At 42.5% G+C, this 14,032-nt stretch overlaps 1 protein-coding gene across 7 annotated transcripts in view; it reads right to left on the bottom strand.

Moving 5' to 3' along the window:
* Positions 1 to 12,341, bottom strand: part of Tbce (tubulin folding cofactor E) — a 39,504-nt gene extending 27,163 nt beyond the window's left edge. For 5 of the 7 annotated variants that reach the window (XR_007591767.1, XR_007591768.1, XM_050142451.1 and 2 more), the window contains exons 1-2: positions 12,241 to 12,341; positions 6,748 to 6,878 (exon numbers count right to left, since the gene is read on the bottom strand). Coding sequence is in view for 5 of the 7 variants with exons in the window: in XM_050142451.1 (XP_049998408.1) it covers positions 6,748 to 6,847 (100 nt within the window). In the remaining 2 variants the exon portion in view is untranslated. Of the gene's footprint in view, positions 1 to 6,747; positions 6,879 to 8,378; positions 8,403 to 10,240; positions 10,377 to 12,240 lie in introns of those variants that run through there. The other 2 variants (XM_050142452.1, XM_050142453.1) reach the window with 2 other exon arrangements.
* Positions 12,342 to 14,032: the final 1,691 nt, after the last annotated feature.

Below are 14,032 nucleotides of genomic sequence, written 5' to 3'. Positions count from 1 at the left end.
GAATGACATTTTAGACTTTTAAACAATATTGAGACATAAAGAACAAAGGTAACTTTTGAAGCAGAACTAAATGCATTTTGCATTATTTTATTGCCACTACCCTATGGGGGCTAAGAGGTGAAATGTGGGTGTGAATGAGAATGGTGAATACATACTTGGTCTCTATTGGTGAAAGTGTTTGAGGATTAGGAGGTGTATCACTGGGAGTGAGCGCTGAGGTCTCAGAAGACATGCCACTCTCAGTGTCTGCTCTCTCTTTCTGACTCCTGCTTTAGGATCAAGATGTAAGCTCTCAGCTGTTCCTACCACCATGCCTTTACTCTTCCATCACAAACTCAAACCCTCTGAAACTATAAGCCCAATTAAAGGCTTTATTTTGTTAAAATAATAAGAAACAACAAGAAAACCAAAAATAGATGAGAGCTGGAGAGTACAGTTCAGTTTGGTAGAGTGCATGCTTGCCCAGCATGCAGGAAGCCCTGGGTTCAAGGCCCAGAATAGTTTAAACTGGGTGTGACGGTCCATGCTGGGCTACACAAGAGCCTTTCTTTCAAAAGAAAAAAAAAAAAAGGCAGTGGTGACTCTCGCCTCTAATCCCAACACTTGGGAGGCAGAAGCAGGCAGATCTCTGAGTTTGAGGACAGCCTGGTCTACAGAACAGGCTCCAAAGCTACACAGAGAAAAACTTTAAAAAAAAAAAAAAAAAAAAAGCAGAGAGAGGGAGTGCCTCACCAGGCCATGAAAAGACAAAGACATAGAGGAAATTAAATGCACACTGCACAGGCAGATGAGACAGTAGAAAAGGGAAACTATGGAAAAGGACCAGTAGCTACAGGAGTTCAAGGGTATGAACAGCTGGAACACAAAGCATCTGGGGCACAACAGGAGACATAAGTCACCAGACATTTGTGACTAGCCTATACAATAAATAATACCAAGTGCAGACCACAAGGTAAGCTAAGCATGAGAGTGATGCCATTTGTAGACACAGTGATTATTAACGCTCAAATACACACACCACTGCAATGAAGGAGGTAATATAGTTGGTTATTTTTACTCTTTGCTCTTCGGGGGCCTGCCACCCAGCTCCCAAATAAATACATGGAGACTTATTCTTACTTATGAATGCCCCGCCTTAGCTTGGCTTGTTCCTAGCCAGCTTTTCTTAAATTGTCCTGTCTACCTTTAGCCTCTTGGCTTTTCACCTCTCTTTATTCTATATATCTTGCTTTCCTTCCTTCTCCGTGGCTGGCTGTGTGGCTGGCCCCTGGCATCCTTCTCTCATTCTTTTTTTGTTCCTCCCATCCTTCTTTTCTCTTCCTTAGATTTCTCCTCCCATTTATTCTTTCTGCATGTCAGCCCCACCTATTTCTCCCTCCTCCTAGCTATTGACCCTTCAGCTCTTTATTAGACCAATCAGGTGTTTTAGACAAAGTAACACAGCTTCACAGAGTTAAACAAATGCAACATAAAAGAATGCAACACGTCTTTGCATCATTAAACAAATATTCCACAGTATACACAACTGTATCACATCCTAAACTAATATTCCTCAACAAGGTAACACTCAAGGAGGTTGTGAACATACAGACAAGAAGTATATGGTAGCTTGCCAATCTTTCCCCTTAATTCCACTATGGACTTAAAACTGCTCTTTAAAAAAAAAAAAAATGAAATCTAGAAGCCAGGCATGTCTAGAGCTTGCCAGACGGTTCTGCAGGTCAAGATGCGTGCCAGTAAGAAGAAGCCTGAGAAGCCTGTGCTGAATCTCTGGGACTTACATGGTTAGAAGCAGAGAAGCAACTCCAGCCAACAGGAACAAGGGTGCCTACATGCGTGTGTGTGTGTATTTTATTTATATATATATATATATATATATATACATACATACATATATATATAAAATAAACAAGTTTTAAAAAGAAGCTTATGCATAAAATGAGTCCATATGATCGATCTAGAGTCCACATTGTAGGTGGATTGACTTGCTAAGCATGAAAGTCAAACTAAAGGATCCTAGTATACGTAAGGCCTTGGGTTTCATCCTCAAGGCTAGAGAGGCTAAAGTTGTTTGGTAAGTGGACTATTTAATTGACAAAGAGATCACCAGCAGTGACCTTACCAATAGGCTAGGAGCTACTTCAAGTATACTATCTGTAACTACAGGGCCATTCTCCTCACAGGGCTAGCTTGGCCACTGGACACTGCAGATATTCAAGTGCCAGGGACCTCTTCCTTTTCCCACTCTACCCAAGGACAAGGATGGATACTGCTAGCATTATCAGTTTCATTGCTGCTCTGCTCTTTGGCTTCCTTGCACAGACCAAGTCCTGAGATAACTCACTTTATTTTTAAAGACAACTAACTATTATTATATTATATTATATTATATTATATTATATTATATTATATTATATTATATTATATTATATTATATTATATTATATTATATGTATAGTTAGATGTCTTTAAACCAAGAAACTCAAAGATTCTAAGTTCCACTAAGCACTATGGTTGACCTGAGTCATCTTCAATTATCTCTACATGTCCCTCCAGAGATGGCACTTCCTCAGAGCCTCCAAATATGGCCAACAGCTCAGTCAAAACAGTTTCACTACTCTAATGGCTGGAATTCTGCTATTTCAAGGTTAGCCTAAACAAAACTCAGGTTCTTTGAAGCTATGAAGGAGGCTGGTTTCATGTCGAGAAGGCCCCAGTGCCTCGGTGCTTTTGTAGTCTGTAACTTGTGTCTTTAAAAGAAGCTATGTGGTGGTGGCAGAGTACGCCATTAATCCCAGAACTCAAGAGGCAGAAGCAGGCAGATCTCTGTGAGCTTGAAGTCAGCCTGATCTATTGACAGTCAAGGCTACATAATAAAACCCTGTTTGGAGAAAAATCGAAGGAGAGGAGGAGAGGGGATGGGATGGGAGAGAAGAGGGACTGGTAAGAGGACCCAGATTTAATTTCCAGCACCCACATGGTGTCCAACAATCCTCTCTAGGTCCATTTCTGCTGTGAAAGCTTTAAGACTTAACACTTGAGGGGCTGGAGAGATGGCTCAGCAGTTAAGAACACTGGCTGCTCTTCCAGAGGACCCAGGCTCAATTTCTAGCACCCACATGGCAGTTCACAACTGTCCAGTTCCAAGGGATCTGATACCTTTACACCAATGTACATAAAATAAATTTAAATAAAATTTTTTTTTAAAAAGACTCAATACTTGAGCCAGGTGATAGTGGCACAGGCCTTTAATCCCAGCACTTAGGAGGCAGAGGCTGGTGAATCACTGAGTTTGAGGCCAGCCTGGACTAAAGATCAAGGTCCAGGATGGCCAGATCTATACAGAGAAACCCTATCTCAGAGGAAAACAAAAAAAAAAAAAACAAAAAACACCCCAAAAAACAAAAACAAACAAAACAGACTTAATACTTGGTTTCCCTTCTATAAACATGGAACAAATTGACATATATCAAAGTACTTGACACACAGTCACTACTTTTTAAATGTCATTTTCTCACAAATAATCCCAGTCAAGTGCTGGAGAGACAGCTCACTAAGAGCACAGAGCTCTTCTGGAGCACCTGAGTTCAGATCCAAGCACCCGCACCAGGAGGCTTTCAAAAGCCAGTAGCTCAAACTCCAGAAGAGCAGGCATCTTCTTTTGGCCTCCACGAGCACCTGCACTCATGTGCATATATCCACCCACACTCAAACACACATACACATAATTAAAAGAAATAAACCATTTTTAGCTGGGTGGTGGTAGTACATGCTTTTAATTCCAGCATTAGGGAGGCAAAGGCAGGTGGATCTCTGTGAGTTCAAGACCAGCCTGGTCTACAGAATGAGTTCCAGGACAGCCTCGGCTACACAGGTAGGGGGAGCAGGGGCCCAAACTAAACCAAACCAAAAAAAAAAAAAAAAAGGAATTTTGTTTTGTTTTTCTTTCCTTTTTGTTTTTCAAGACAGGGTTTCTCTGTGTAACAGCAATGGCTGTTCTAGAAGTCACTCTGCAGACCAGGCTGGCCTCAGAGATCTGCCTGCCTCTGCCTCCCTGAGCACTGGGATTAAAGGAGTGAGCAACTACTGCCTGGCAAGAAATCTTTTAAAAACAATAAAAGTACCAGTCAAATTAGGGGGAAAATATTCTCATATACATGTTTAAAGACCTCCATGGTGACTTCCATACTGGCACAGTGACATCTGTCTAGTTTAATGGGTCTTGCTTTGGGAAGGAACGGTAGGAATGGAATTCAGGGCCTTATGCATTCTGGGGCAAGTGTTCTATCACTGAGCTACACCTAAGTACTTCCTAATTAAGCTTCCTAATGCACAAACTGCTGGGCCCCAGTCTCACAGTGTCAGTCAGTAGATAAAGGGAAGGCCCAGGAATCTGCATTTTAACATGTATTCAAATGATGCTGTTGCAGCTCAGAAGCTATACACTGAAAGCCTCAGATCCAAATTCATCAATAAACTGCCCTGTATCTACTCAGACTAGTCCCAGATATATATAAAATATTCAGATATTTGTTGACTGAGTGAAGAGTGAGGCAGTTTACTACACTGTTATCATACCAAAGAAAAAATTAGAAATCAATGTTCAAAATGAGGAGCTGGGCATAGTGACAGGCACTTGTACTCCCAGGCACTAGTTAGGCTGAGACAGGAGGGTCCCTGAGTCCAAGAGTTCAAGGCCAGCCTGAATAACATAGCAAGACCCCATCCCACTAAAAATAAAAAAGGAGAAGGGCAGAAATAAGAGAAAGATTAAGTAAATTACATAGTATACTAAATGGTCAACTATTAAGAAAGTATTAGTATTAGTAGAGAGAAGGAAAGAAACAAGCACATAGAGAACGGAGGAGCAACACAGATGATGCTGAGGTGGGGCTGATAGATGTATAAAGATATCACAGTGAATTCATTATCATATATTACTAGTATAAACTATTAACAAAGGTTGAAGAAGGAAAACCCAGTAAAATAATGTTACAGGCCAAACATGGTGGAGCACTCATTTAATCCCAGCACTCAGGAGGCAGAAACAGGCAGATGTCTGTGAGTGTGACACCAGCCTGGTCTACATAGCATGTTCCAGGCCAGTTAAGGCTACATTTTAAAAAATTAATAATAACAATGCTACAGAAACATAGTAAGTAAATGAAGAAAGGTAACAAAAAAGTTCTATGTGTATCTGAGCATACTATACTGATGTCTGAGGAACTGAAGGCCTTCAGAAAGAAAGAACAGTCCCTTCAAAGAGAGTCTCTGCCTGTCTTTGAAGGCTTCTAAGAATGAAAAGGACTGCTGATTTCACCACTATTTCTGAAGGGATCCAGTTTCATACTGGACACATTCTTACTACCTTGGAGAGCAGTGGCTTCATCAAAGAAGCTATTGAGTAGCTACAGAAGCTGGGAAGATGAGGTCATAGGACTAGAAGACTCAATGCCTATGTACGCCCCTTCTGTTTAATAGTAACTAATACTTCCTTACCATGTTTCTCACATGAAGAGGGAACAATCTTACTTTAAATCCATTACCAGAAATCTCTTCCTTCCCCCATTTATTTTGGAGACAGGATCTCACACTGCAGTCCAGGCAGTCCAGACTGGACTAGAACTCACTTGGTAGCCTGCATTGACCTTAAAATTTAGCAATTCTCACCAGGCATGGTGGCGCACACCTTTAATCCCAGCACTCGGGAGGCAGAGACAGGTGGATCTTTGTGAGTTCGAGGCCAGCCTGGTCTACAAGAGCTAGTTCCAGGACAGGAACCAACGCTACAGAGAAACCTTGTCTCAAAACAAACAAAACCAAAAAAAAAAAAAAACCAACCCCAAACCCTCAATTTAGGTGAGATTGATGAGACTGCAATATTAGATATGTACAATCTACCATCTTGATACACATGCCATTAATTTACTATTCAATAGCTTATATAATATGTATATTTATACAATATATATGTATTGTTTCTGTGTAAATCAACAAAAATGAGCAGTACACAAAGTTCCATTTGGCCAGAATGCAATACACTGTCCACAGTTATACAGCATAGGCATATACCTATGCATATATACAAATATAAACAAACACGAGGAGGAAAAGCATTCAAATGTCTTTAGTTGCAAAACATGCTTCACATTCAAGAATATCATTACTACAACTTAAGTACTTGCACAATACAAGGGACAGATTAAGATAAAGATTATTGGTTTACATGAAAAACAATTGTTTTCAGGTAATAAATTCTTTGAATTATACACACAAATGGGTTTTATGTATATACACACTATATTAAATGTATGTGTGTATACATTAATGGTATTATTTTTGAGCTGAGAATTATGAAAATTCAAGACAGTTGGTTGAAGTTTGTTTAGAAAATATTTCAAAGTTGATTTAGTATAAGAAACACTACATAATCAAGTAGCATATAATTAAGAAAGCTGTACATATCAAAAACATATATAGTACAATGTTAACCAAATAAAACAATGTGTCTGCAAGTTGGTTGGTACATTTCTCAAAACTTGTTTCATTTATTTTTTTTTTTATTCTTTTTTGTTTATTGGCGATAAACTCCAGTTTATTGGAGATAAAGCTCCACTTGCCGGTGACTGTGAGTGCTGGGATTAAAGCCACATGCCCCCACACCCAGTTCATAACTGGTGTGAGAAAGCAACTACTGAGAGGTTTCTATAGACCTGACGGAAAGATGTGCATAGTGCCATAGCTTACCTGCCACGGGAGGAACAGCACCACAAAAGCGCACGGTTGCAAATTCCCCATTAACTTCAACTCTTCTACCAATGACGTCTAACGGCACAACGTCACTCATTATAGGACAGCAGGAATCCAAAATACGAGATCTAGGGAGGAAAACATGACAAACTGACACGAGCTTAATAAGCAACAATTGTAGCTACGCTGGCCTCAAGAGCTTAAACATACAGCGAATGCTCCTGCCTCAATTGCTCCTGTGCTGGGATAACAGATGTAAGCCACCACACCCAGCCAAAGTTTCCTTACAAATTATTTCCCCCTTAGGAATTGAAGAATGGTTTACTATGTAATACAACTGCTACAAACACTTGAAGACCTGAGTTTAGATCCCCAGAAAAAGTCAAGTGTAACAGTGTGCACTATAATTCCAAAGCTGGGAAGAGGAGACGAGAGAATTCTTGAAGCTTGCTGGTTAGCCAGTTTTGACAACTGGTGAGCTCCAGGTTTAGTGATCAATCCTGTCTCAAAAGGAGAGTGATGGAATAAGAGACACCGAGTAAACTGCTAGCCTCCATGGGCACACGCGCGCACACACATACACACACGCACTAAAGAACAATAGTTAGGCTATTTAAATGTTGGTAACAGGCATGCCTAGCATTCACAAAGCAGAGTGGTTCATGCCTTTAATCCTAGCAGTCAGAGGCCAACCTGATATATATATGAGACCCTATCTGAGGAAAATAACAAAAAACTGAATAACTCAAATTTTAGGTGTGATAATAACATGGATACTATCCCTTAGTTTGCTTTTTCATTAAGGAAGGATCATGTAACCCAGGCTAGCCTCAAACTCACCATAATAGGCCTTAAACTCCTGATTCTCCTGCCTCCACCTCTCAAGTGCTAGCATTAGAGACATGACACTATGCCCAGCTTATTCTGGAGACAGGATCTCCCATACAGTATTAGCTAGTCTTGAAATCCTGATCCTCCTGCCCCAGCTCCCAAAATGCTGAAATTACAAATATATGTTATGCCCAGCTTAGCTATTAACTTCTTTCAAATTTTGATCTTTTGGAAATAAACACTGAAATATTTAGAGTTTCAAAAGCAATGCTTTAGATATACTAGTAGCAAGCCAGGCAATCCATACAATGAAATAGGGAGAGTGACCAGAAGGTTGTGGATTTTATTAAGTTTAGAATCAACATTTGGGAAAATAACTAGACAGAAATGAAAACTAGGATTCTTGGTTGATTTTTGCCTTGGGTAGATAGTGGTACTCTAAGGCACTGCAACTTCTAAGACAAATGTAAAAGACCCTGTACTACAATGGAATCTTCAGCAATGAAAAGCAAAAGAAGTCATCACAGAGCCCAACACATGGTAAGTAAAAGCAGCATAGACAATTTGAGGAGACTGAGCAGGTACTAGGAACCAGCCTGAGCAACTCACGCTGTAGGAAACAGGTACACAGATAGGCCAAGGCAGAGCCCTGAGGCAAAGTTGTAGTCCCTGAGTAAGGTGCCAGTAGAACTCCATTTCTAGAATTCCACAAGCTGGAGAGCGAGGAGCTATCTTCCCAGAAACTCACAGAGTTCAGGGGCAGATTATATAGAGATAGACGCCCCAGCCAAACCCACCAGAAACCACTCTCCTGCCATCAGGAACTCCCGAAGGTCTCGTGCTCAGAGCAGCTGTAGGCACTCAGATCAGGGGATTACAAGAAATTCAGGATCTGGGGTCTCACTGCTCCCAACACGTCTCAGCCCACAATTACTGTAAATACAATAAACCTGCAAGTCACAAGGCAAAGTCCTGGCAAACCTACAAGCCTGTAATGTCACCTGCTCTGGAGCCTGAGGTAGAAGAATCAAACTCTCAAGGCCAGCACAGACAAGTCCCATCAGTCTGGGACTGCTGAACCAAAGGGAATAGCCATTTAAAAACTGATAGCTAATATCAAATGTCCTTTTATAATGATTGTTCCAAAATATATAGTCCTATCAGGAATATGAACCCTTGTATCCTAAACAATCTTGCCTTTACAGAACATCCACAAACTTTTAGCAATCTATGTTTTTTGTTTGTTTATGGTGGGATCAAATCCAGGATGTGAGGCATGCTAAGCAAGGGTTCTACCACTGAGTGAGATCTGTAAAACATGTATTTTAACTTATATCCAGTTATAAAAAAAAATGAGCATCTATTCTTAAATTTACTTTTCTCTAGTCTTCCATAGCTTGCTCTCCCTTCCTTCTGACTTACTGTTTTAACTAACTTTCTCTTTATTTTTTTGTGCGGTCGTTCCCACCCCCACCTTCCCTCCTAGACAGGGCTTCTCTGTGTGGTTTACGTTGTAAATCCCAAGCCATCTACTGTTACATACCAATAACTCCAAATAACTTCATTAAACAATTGAGAGTGCCTATTAAAAGCCAGATACTGTTCTAGGTACTAAGTGCACAAGAGAAAAGTACCTGCCCTCCAGAAACTTCTATTCTTGTGAGAAACACAATAAACCAGACAACTGGGTAAATCACGTGGTACGAATATAGCAATAAACACAAGGACAAGAAACACAGTGGCAGCCAGGTGGTGGAGGCACACGCCTTTGATCCCAGCACTCAGGAGGCTGAGGCAGATGGATTTCTGAGTTCGAGGCCAGCCTGGTCTACAGAGTGAGCTCCAGGCCAGGCTTCAAAGCTACAGAGAAACTCTGTGTCAAAAAAAAAAAAAAAACCCAATAACAAAAACCAACAAAAAAGCAGCACAGTGGCTCGGCTGAAGGTGGAGAAAGTTGGCTAAGGAAGGCAGTATTCCAAAACACAGACGTAGAGGTCGGAATCGCAGGACCACACAGAAGACCACACAAGCAAAGAACAGCAAACCCAAGGATCCTAGAAACTAGGATGTATCTGAGGCCAGATAACGGGCAATCAGGTAGATATTAAACAACAGATCAGAGATGACGCAGGGCCAGCTCACTTAGGACTCTGGAGGGGTCTTGTCCTAAGACTTGTCTGCTGAGTAAAACAGCAGTGTTTAGCAGATTTTTTTTTTTTAAGGAAAGAGATTATCTTACTTTCCTAAAAAGATTCCTTTAGTTTCTGTGATGCAAACTGACTAGAAGAAAACACTGTGATTAGTAGTTGGCGAGCAGTAATCCTGTGAGTGCTGCAGTTTTTAACAGGTAATGTTCTAAGAAAAGGTCTGAAGATCTGGACTCTTTTGACCATCTGAGCATGTGCTATTATGAACTATGAAAATGCTGAGTCAGAATGACTGCAAAGATTCGGGTCCAGACAAACGTCTCTGCCGTGTCTGTGCTCTGTGTGCTGGCACCCAGTTTGCGAGCTTCGGGCAAGGGGCTGGAGGTTAAAATACACAGACACACAGAGAGAGAGAGAGTGACACGGGTCATCCTTGAATTGCCCAAGAATGCCCCCTTTATTGTGTTCAGGGGCAAATTGTATAGAGATAGCCACGCCCCAGCCAAACCCACCAGAAACCACTCTCCTGCCATCAGGAACTCCAGAAGGTCTCGTGCTCAGAGCAGCTGTAGGCACTCAGATCAGGGGATCACAAGAAATTCAGGATCTGGGGTCTCACTGCTCCCAACACGTCTCAGCCCATAATTACTGTAAATACAATAAACCTGCAAGTCACAAGGCAAAGTCCTGGCAGACCTACAAGCCTGTAATGTCACCTGCTCTGGAGCCTGAGGTAGAAGAATCAAACACTCAAGGCCAGCACAGACAAGACCCAACCAGGGCTGGGTGTAGCTCAGGGGTAAAATACTAGCCTAGTGTAAGGGAGGCCCCAGAACAGAAAAAAAAAAATTAAAAATTAAAAAGAAAATGAAGAGGAGGAGAAGAAAATGTACTAGTTCTAGCACCAGGTTGCTTCCTGTGGTCTCCTTTTCCAGAAGCAAGTAACCACAGCCAGAGCAGGTTTCTCCTTCAACAGCAAAAGAAGCAGACTTCCAAAGAAACGAATTCTTTTGCACTATGCACCAATTATGAACAAATAAAAAAGTTTTCCGCATGCAGCAACAACAAGACACCACATTCTCAATGATGCACTGAAAATGGATCTCATTGCTAGATGAGATGAATGGAGACAGCATCCAATAAATACGGAGGAAATGGCCTGCCGTGACTGCCTCCTGGGACTTGAGGGCCACTGTGAAGAACATTCTTCTCATCAGGGCAAATTTTTAGCAGTAATCTACCTTTCTAAATATTTTTATAGACCCCCCAATAAAATATGTTTTATAAAACTGTTGGCACTGAGGTGTGATGACCCGTATCTTTAATCCCAGCACCCTGGAGGCAGCGACAGGAGGATCTCTGTGAGGTCCAGGTCAACCTGGTCCTACACACTGAGCTTCAAGACAAATCCTGTCTCAAAAAACCAAACCAAAACAAACAAAATTTCCAGGTAGTATACTGTGTTTGCAACAGCACCCCTAACAGTCACACATAGAAAATTAAAACTAAGAAGACATAGAGAGTAGGCCACATCTGCGGGCAGTGGGCTTGGCTAAGGGTCACACCAGGTGACAGCTGCGTCTCCCTTTATCTGCTCTGTCTTCAGCATTTGTAAACCCTTTTGCTTCAATAAGCCTATTTCTTTGGTGATGACTACACCACAAGCTAATTTCGATTCAACAATTCACATCAGAGTCCCCAGACGGTAGCAAAGTCTTTGTAAACATTTTATTCCCAGGGTGTGGCGGCTCACGCACGTAATCTCGGCACTCGGGAGGCTGAGGCTGGGCGTTTGCCACGAGTTCAAAGTCATCCTGGACTAAAATATGAGCTTCACATCCAGCAACAAACCCTAGTTTTAAAAATTCGTTAATTCATTCATTGCGAGCATGGTGGCTCGTCCACGTAATCCCAGAAACAGGGAGGCTAAAAGCACAAGGGCCTGACGCTAGTTCGAAGCCAGCCTCAGATATATAGTGGACCCAAGACGGCCTTAGGCTACAGAATGAGACTGTCTCTCAAAAAAAAGGGGGGGGGGGTGGCGCATACATTTAATCCCAGCACTCGGGAGACAGAGGCAGGTGGATATCTGTGAGTTCGAGGCCAGCCTGGTCTACAGAGCGAGTTCTAGGACAGGCTCCAAAGCTACAGAGAAACCGTCGGGGGTGGGGGCGGGTGAATCTGAATACGGCCCACTGCCCCGCACCCACCGAAAAACCCGCAGCCCCCCAGAACCGTCAATAACAGAAGCCACTCTCCTCCACAGTGGCAGCCAGTCAGGGCGTCGGGTGCCTGGCGGCATCACCTCAGCCCAGCACCTAGAAGACGGTGACAGAGCGAGGGGCGCTTGGCGCAGGCGCACTAGCCTTCCGCCGGCTCAGCCCAGAACGCGGTCCCCCCCCCCCGACCCGAGAGAAGGCTCGGAGCGGAAGGAACGCTGAGCCCCCTTAGGCTGAAACGGCGTTCCCGTTAGCAACTCGCCACCTCAGCTCCACGAGCTGAAAAAGCTCACCTGCCTCAGCCCGTGGGTCTGCACCGCGAGCCCCTCCCGGTGCCTCGGCCACGAAGTTTCCGGCTCTGGGCGGAAGCGCTTAGAGACCGGAAGTCCCACATCCGCAGAGGAAGTGATGGCGGGAAACCAGTTTTAACTCGCCCAAACTCCAACTTTATCCTGGTGAGGTGCTGTTCAGGTGGACGAAACCCCGGACAAAGGGACCAACATAATTTCCCGTACTGTAGCTGATCCAGGACAGTCAAAACGAGTGCTAAAAGTTCATAGCTGGGCGTGGTGGCTCACGCCTACTACAATCAACACTCAGTAGATGAGGCAGGAGAGTTGAGGCCAATTCTGGGTGGGGGTAGCCTTAGCTGCATAGCAAGACCCTGTCTAAAATACAAAAATGTTTCATGATTTGGGGGAGTCTGCCACAGTAGGGAGTTCATGTGGAGAAAAGTGTAGTGTTGATCCCTCCAGAACTGGAAAGAAAAGGTTAAGCAGCTAAGGCATGAGGCAGAATCAAGAGTAAATGCAATGTTTTAAACTGAAAAGCCATCACTACAAACAAGTAGTCCCTATGAATCGGGTTGTTTTTTTTTTTTTTTTAAAGACGTTAAAACCAAATAAAATGAAAACCAAATAAGATGCTATGCACATAATCATGGCCTCTCACAGACTTAGGCTCAGTATACCTGGGGCTGGGCAGGAGCCGAGTGGAAGAGGATGTCCTCTTTTCTAATCGGTGCTGCCTTTTGAGCTATCGCTATCGTAACCAGCAACTGCAACTCCGCGGCTACCAACTCTTCCAAAACTCTTCCAAAGGGAATGTACCAAAATCTCTGTCCTTCTAAAGAACTCAAGATTTGAAAGGTTGGCGTAGAATCCTGCTTCCCAGAGAAGCTGAATAGCAAGCAGCTCATCTAGCTCAAAGCCTCCTCACATCTCCCAAGAAGTTCTTGTCTCCCCGCCCCTCCTTAAAAACCCTTCTCCTTACACAGAAAAATCCTGTCTCTAAAAGAACAAACAAAAAAATCCCTTCTCTGCCTGGCTCCTCCCTACAGCTTCCTGTTGGCTAGTTACTGACTCAGCCTCCTGACTGCAGGTAAATTTTATTCAGTCAAACACATCTTTGCAGCATTAAGCAAATGTTCCAGAGCATAAACAAAAGTAACACACCTGAAAATAATATTCTATAACAGAAGAGCTCTGGCTTTGCAGGATCTAAGACAAATCAGTTTGATCAGTAACACTACAAAAAACAATAATGAAAGAAAGCTGTAACCAACCAAAGGAAAACGATGTAACTTTCTGGCAGATGGCATGCATGACAAACCTATTTTATTGCTCAGCATCAAGAAATATCCTGTAGTGAATCTGCTGTAACTGATAACTAAAGATAAAACGAGCTTTCCTGTTTGAAATCCTTTCAGTAGGACTAGAACATCCCACTCTTGTCTCAATTCTCCAATAGAAATATAGACCTTCAGATAAGAGGTTTCAGGGATAACACTCCACTAAGGTGGTGGTGCCGTTTGCCCTGAGACAAGGACTCATGTATCCTAGGCTGGCTTTAAAGTCATATAGTGAAGATTGGCTTTGAACTCTGGAATATCTTGCCTCTATCTCCCAAGTGCTAAAAATCACAAGCTTACACCACATTTATTTTATCTCCACATTTATTTTAACTTCATACTTTTCAAGGAATTGTTGATACAAAACATCTGCTCAAAAAGAGATAAAGAGATTATTCTGAGCCAAATTTAAGAGACTTTGTCCCAGAAACACTGAGTTTACCCTGAATGACATG

Source organism: Alexandromys fortis, unplaced genomic scaffold, assembly GCF_014885135.2.
Source record: "Alexandromys fortis isolate MF-2015 unplaced genomic scaffold, M_Fortis_MF-2015_v1.1 scaffold_5, whole genome shotgun sequence".
Taxonomy (NCBI): Eukaryota; Metazoa; Chordata; class Mammalia; order Rodentia; family Cricetidae; genus Alexandromys; species Alexandromys fortis.
This window is presented reverse-complemented; position numbering and strand designations above follow the sequence as displayed.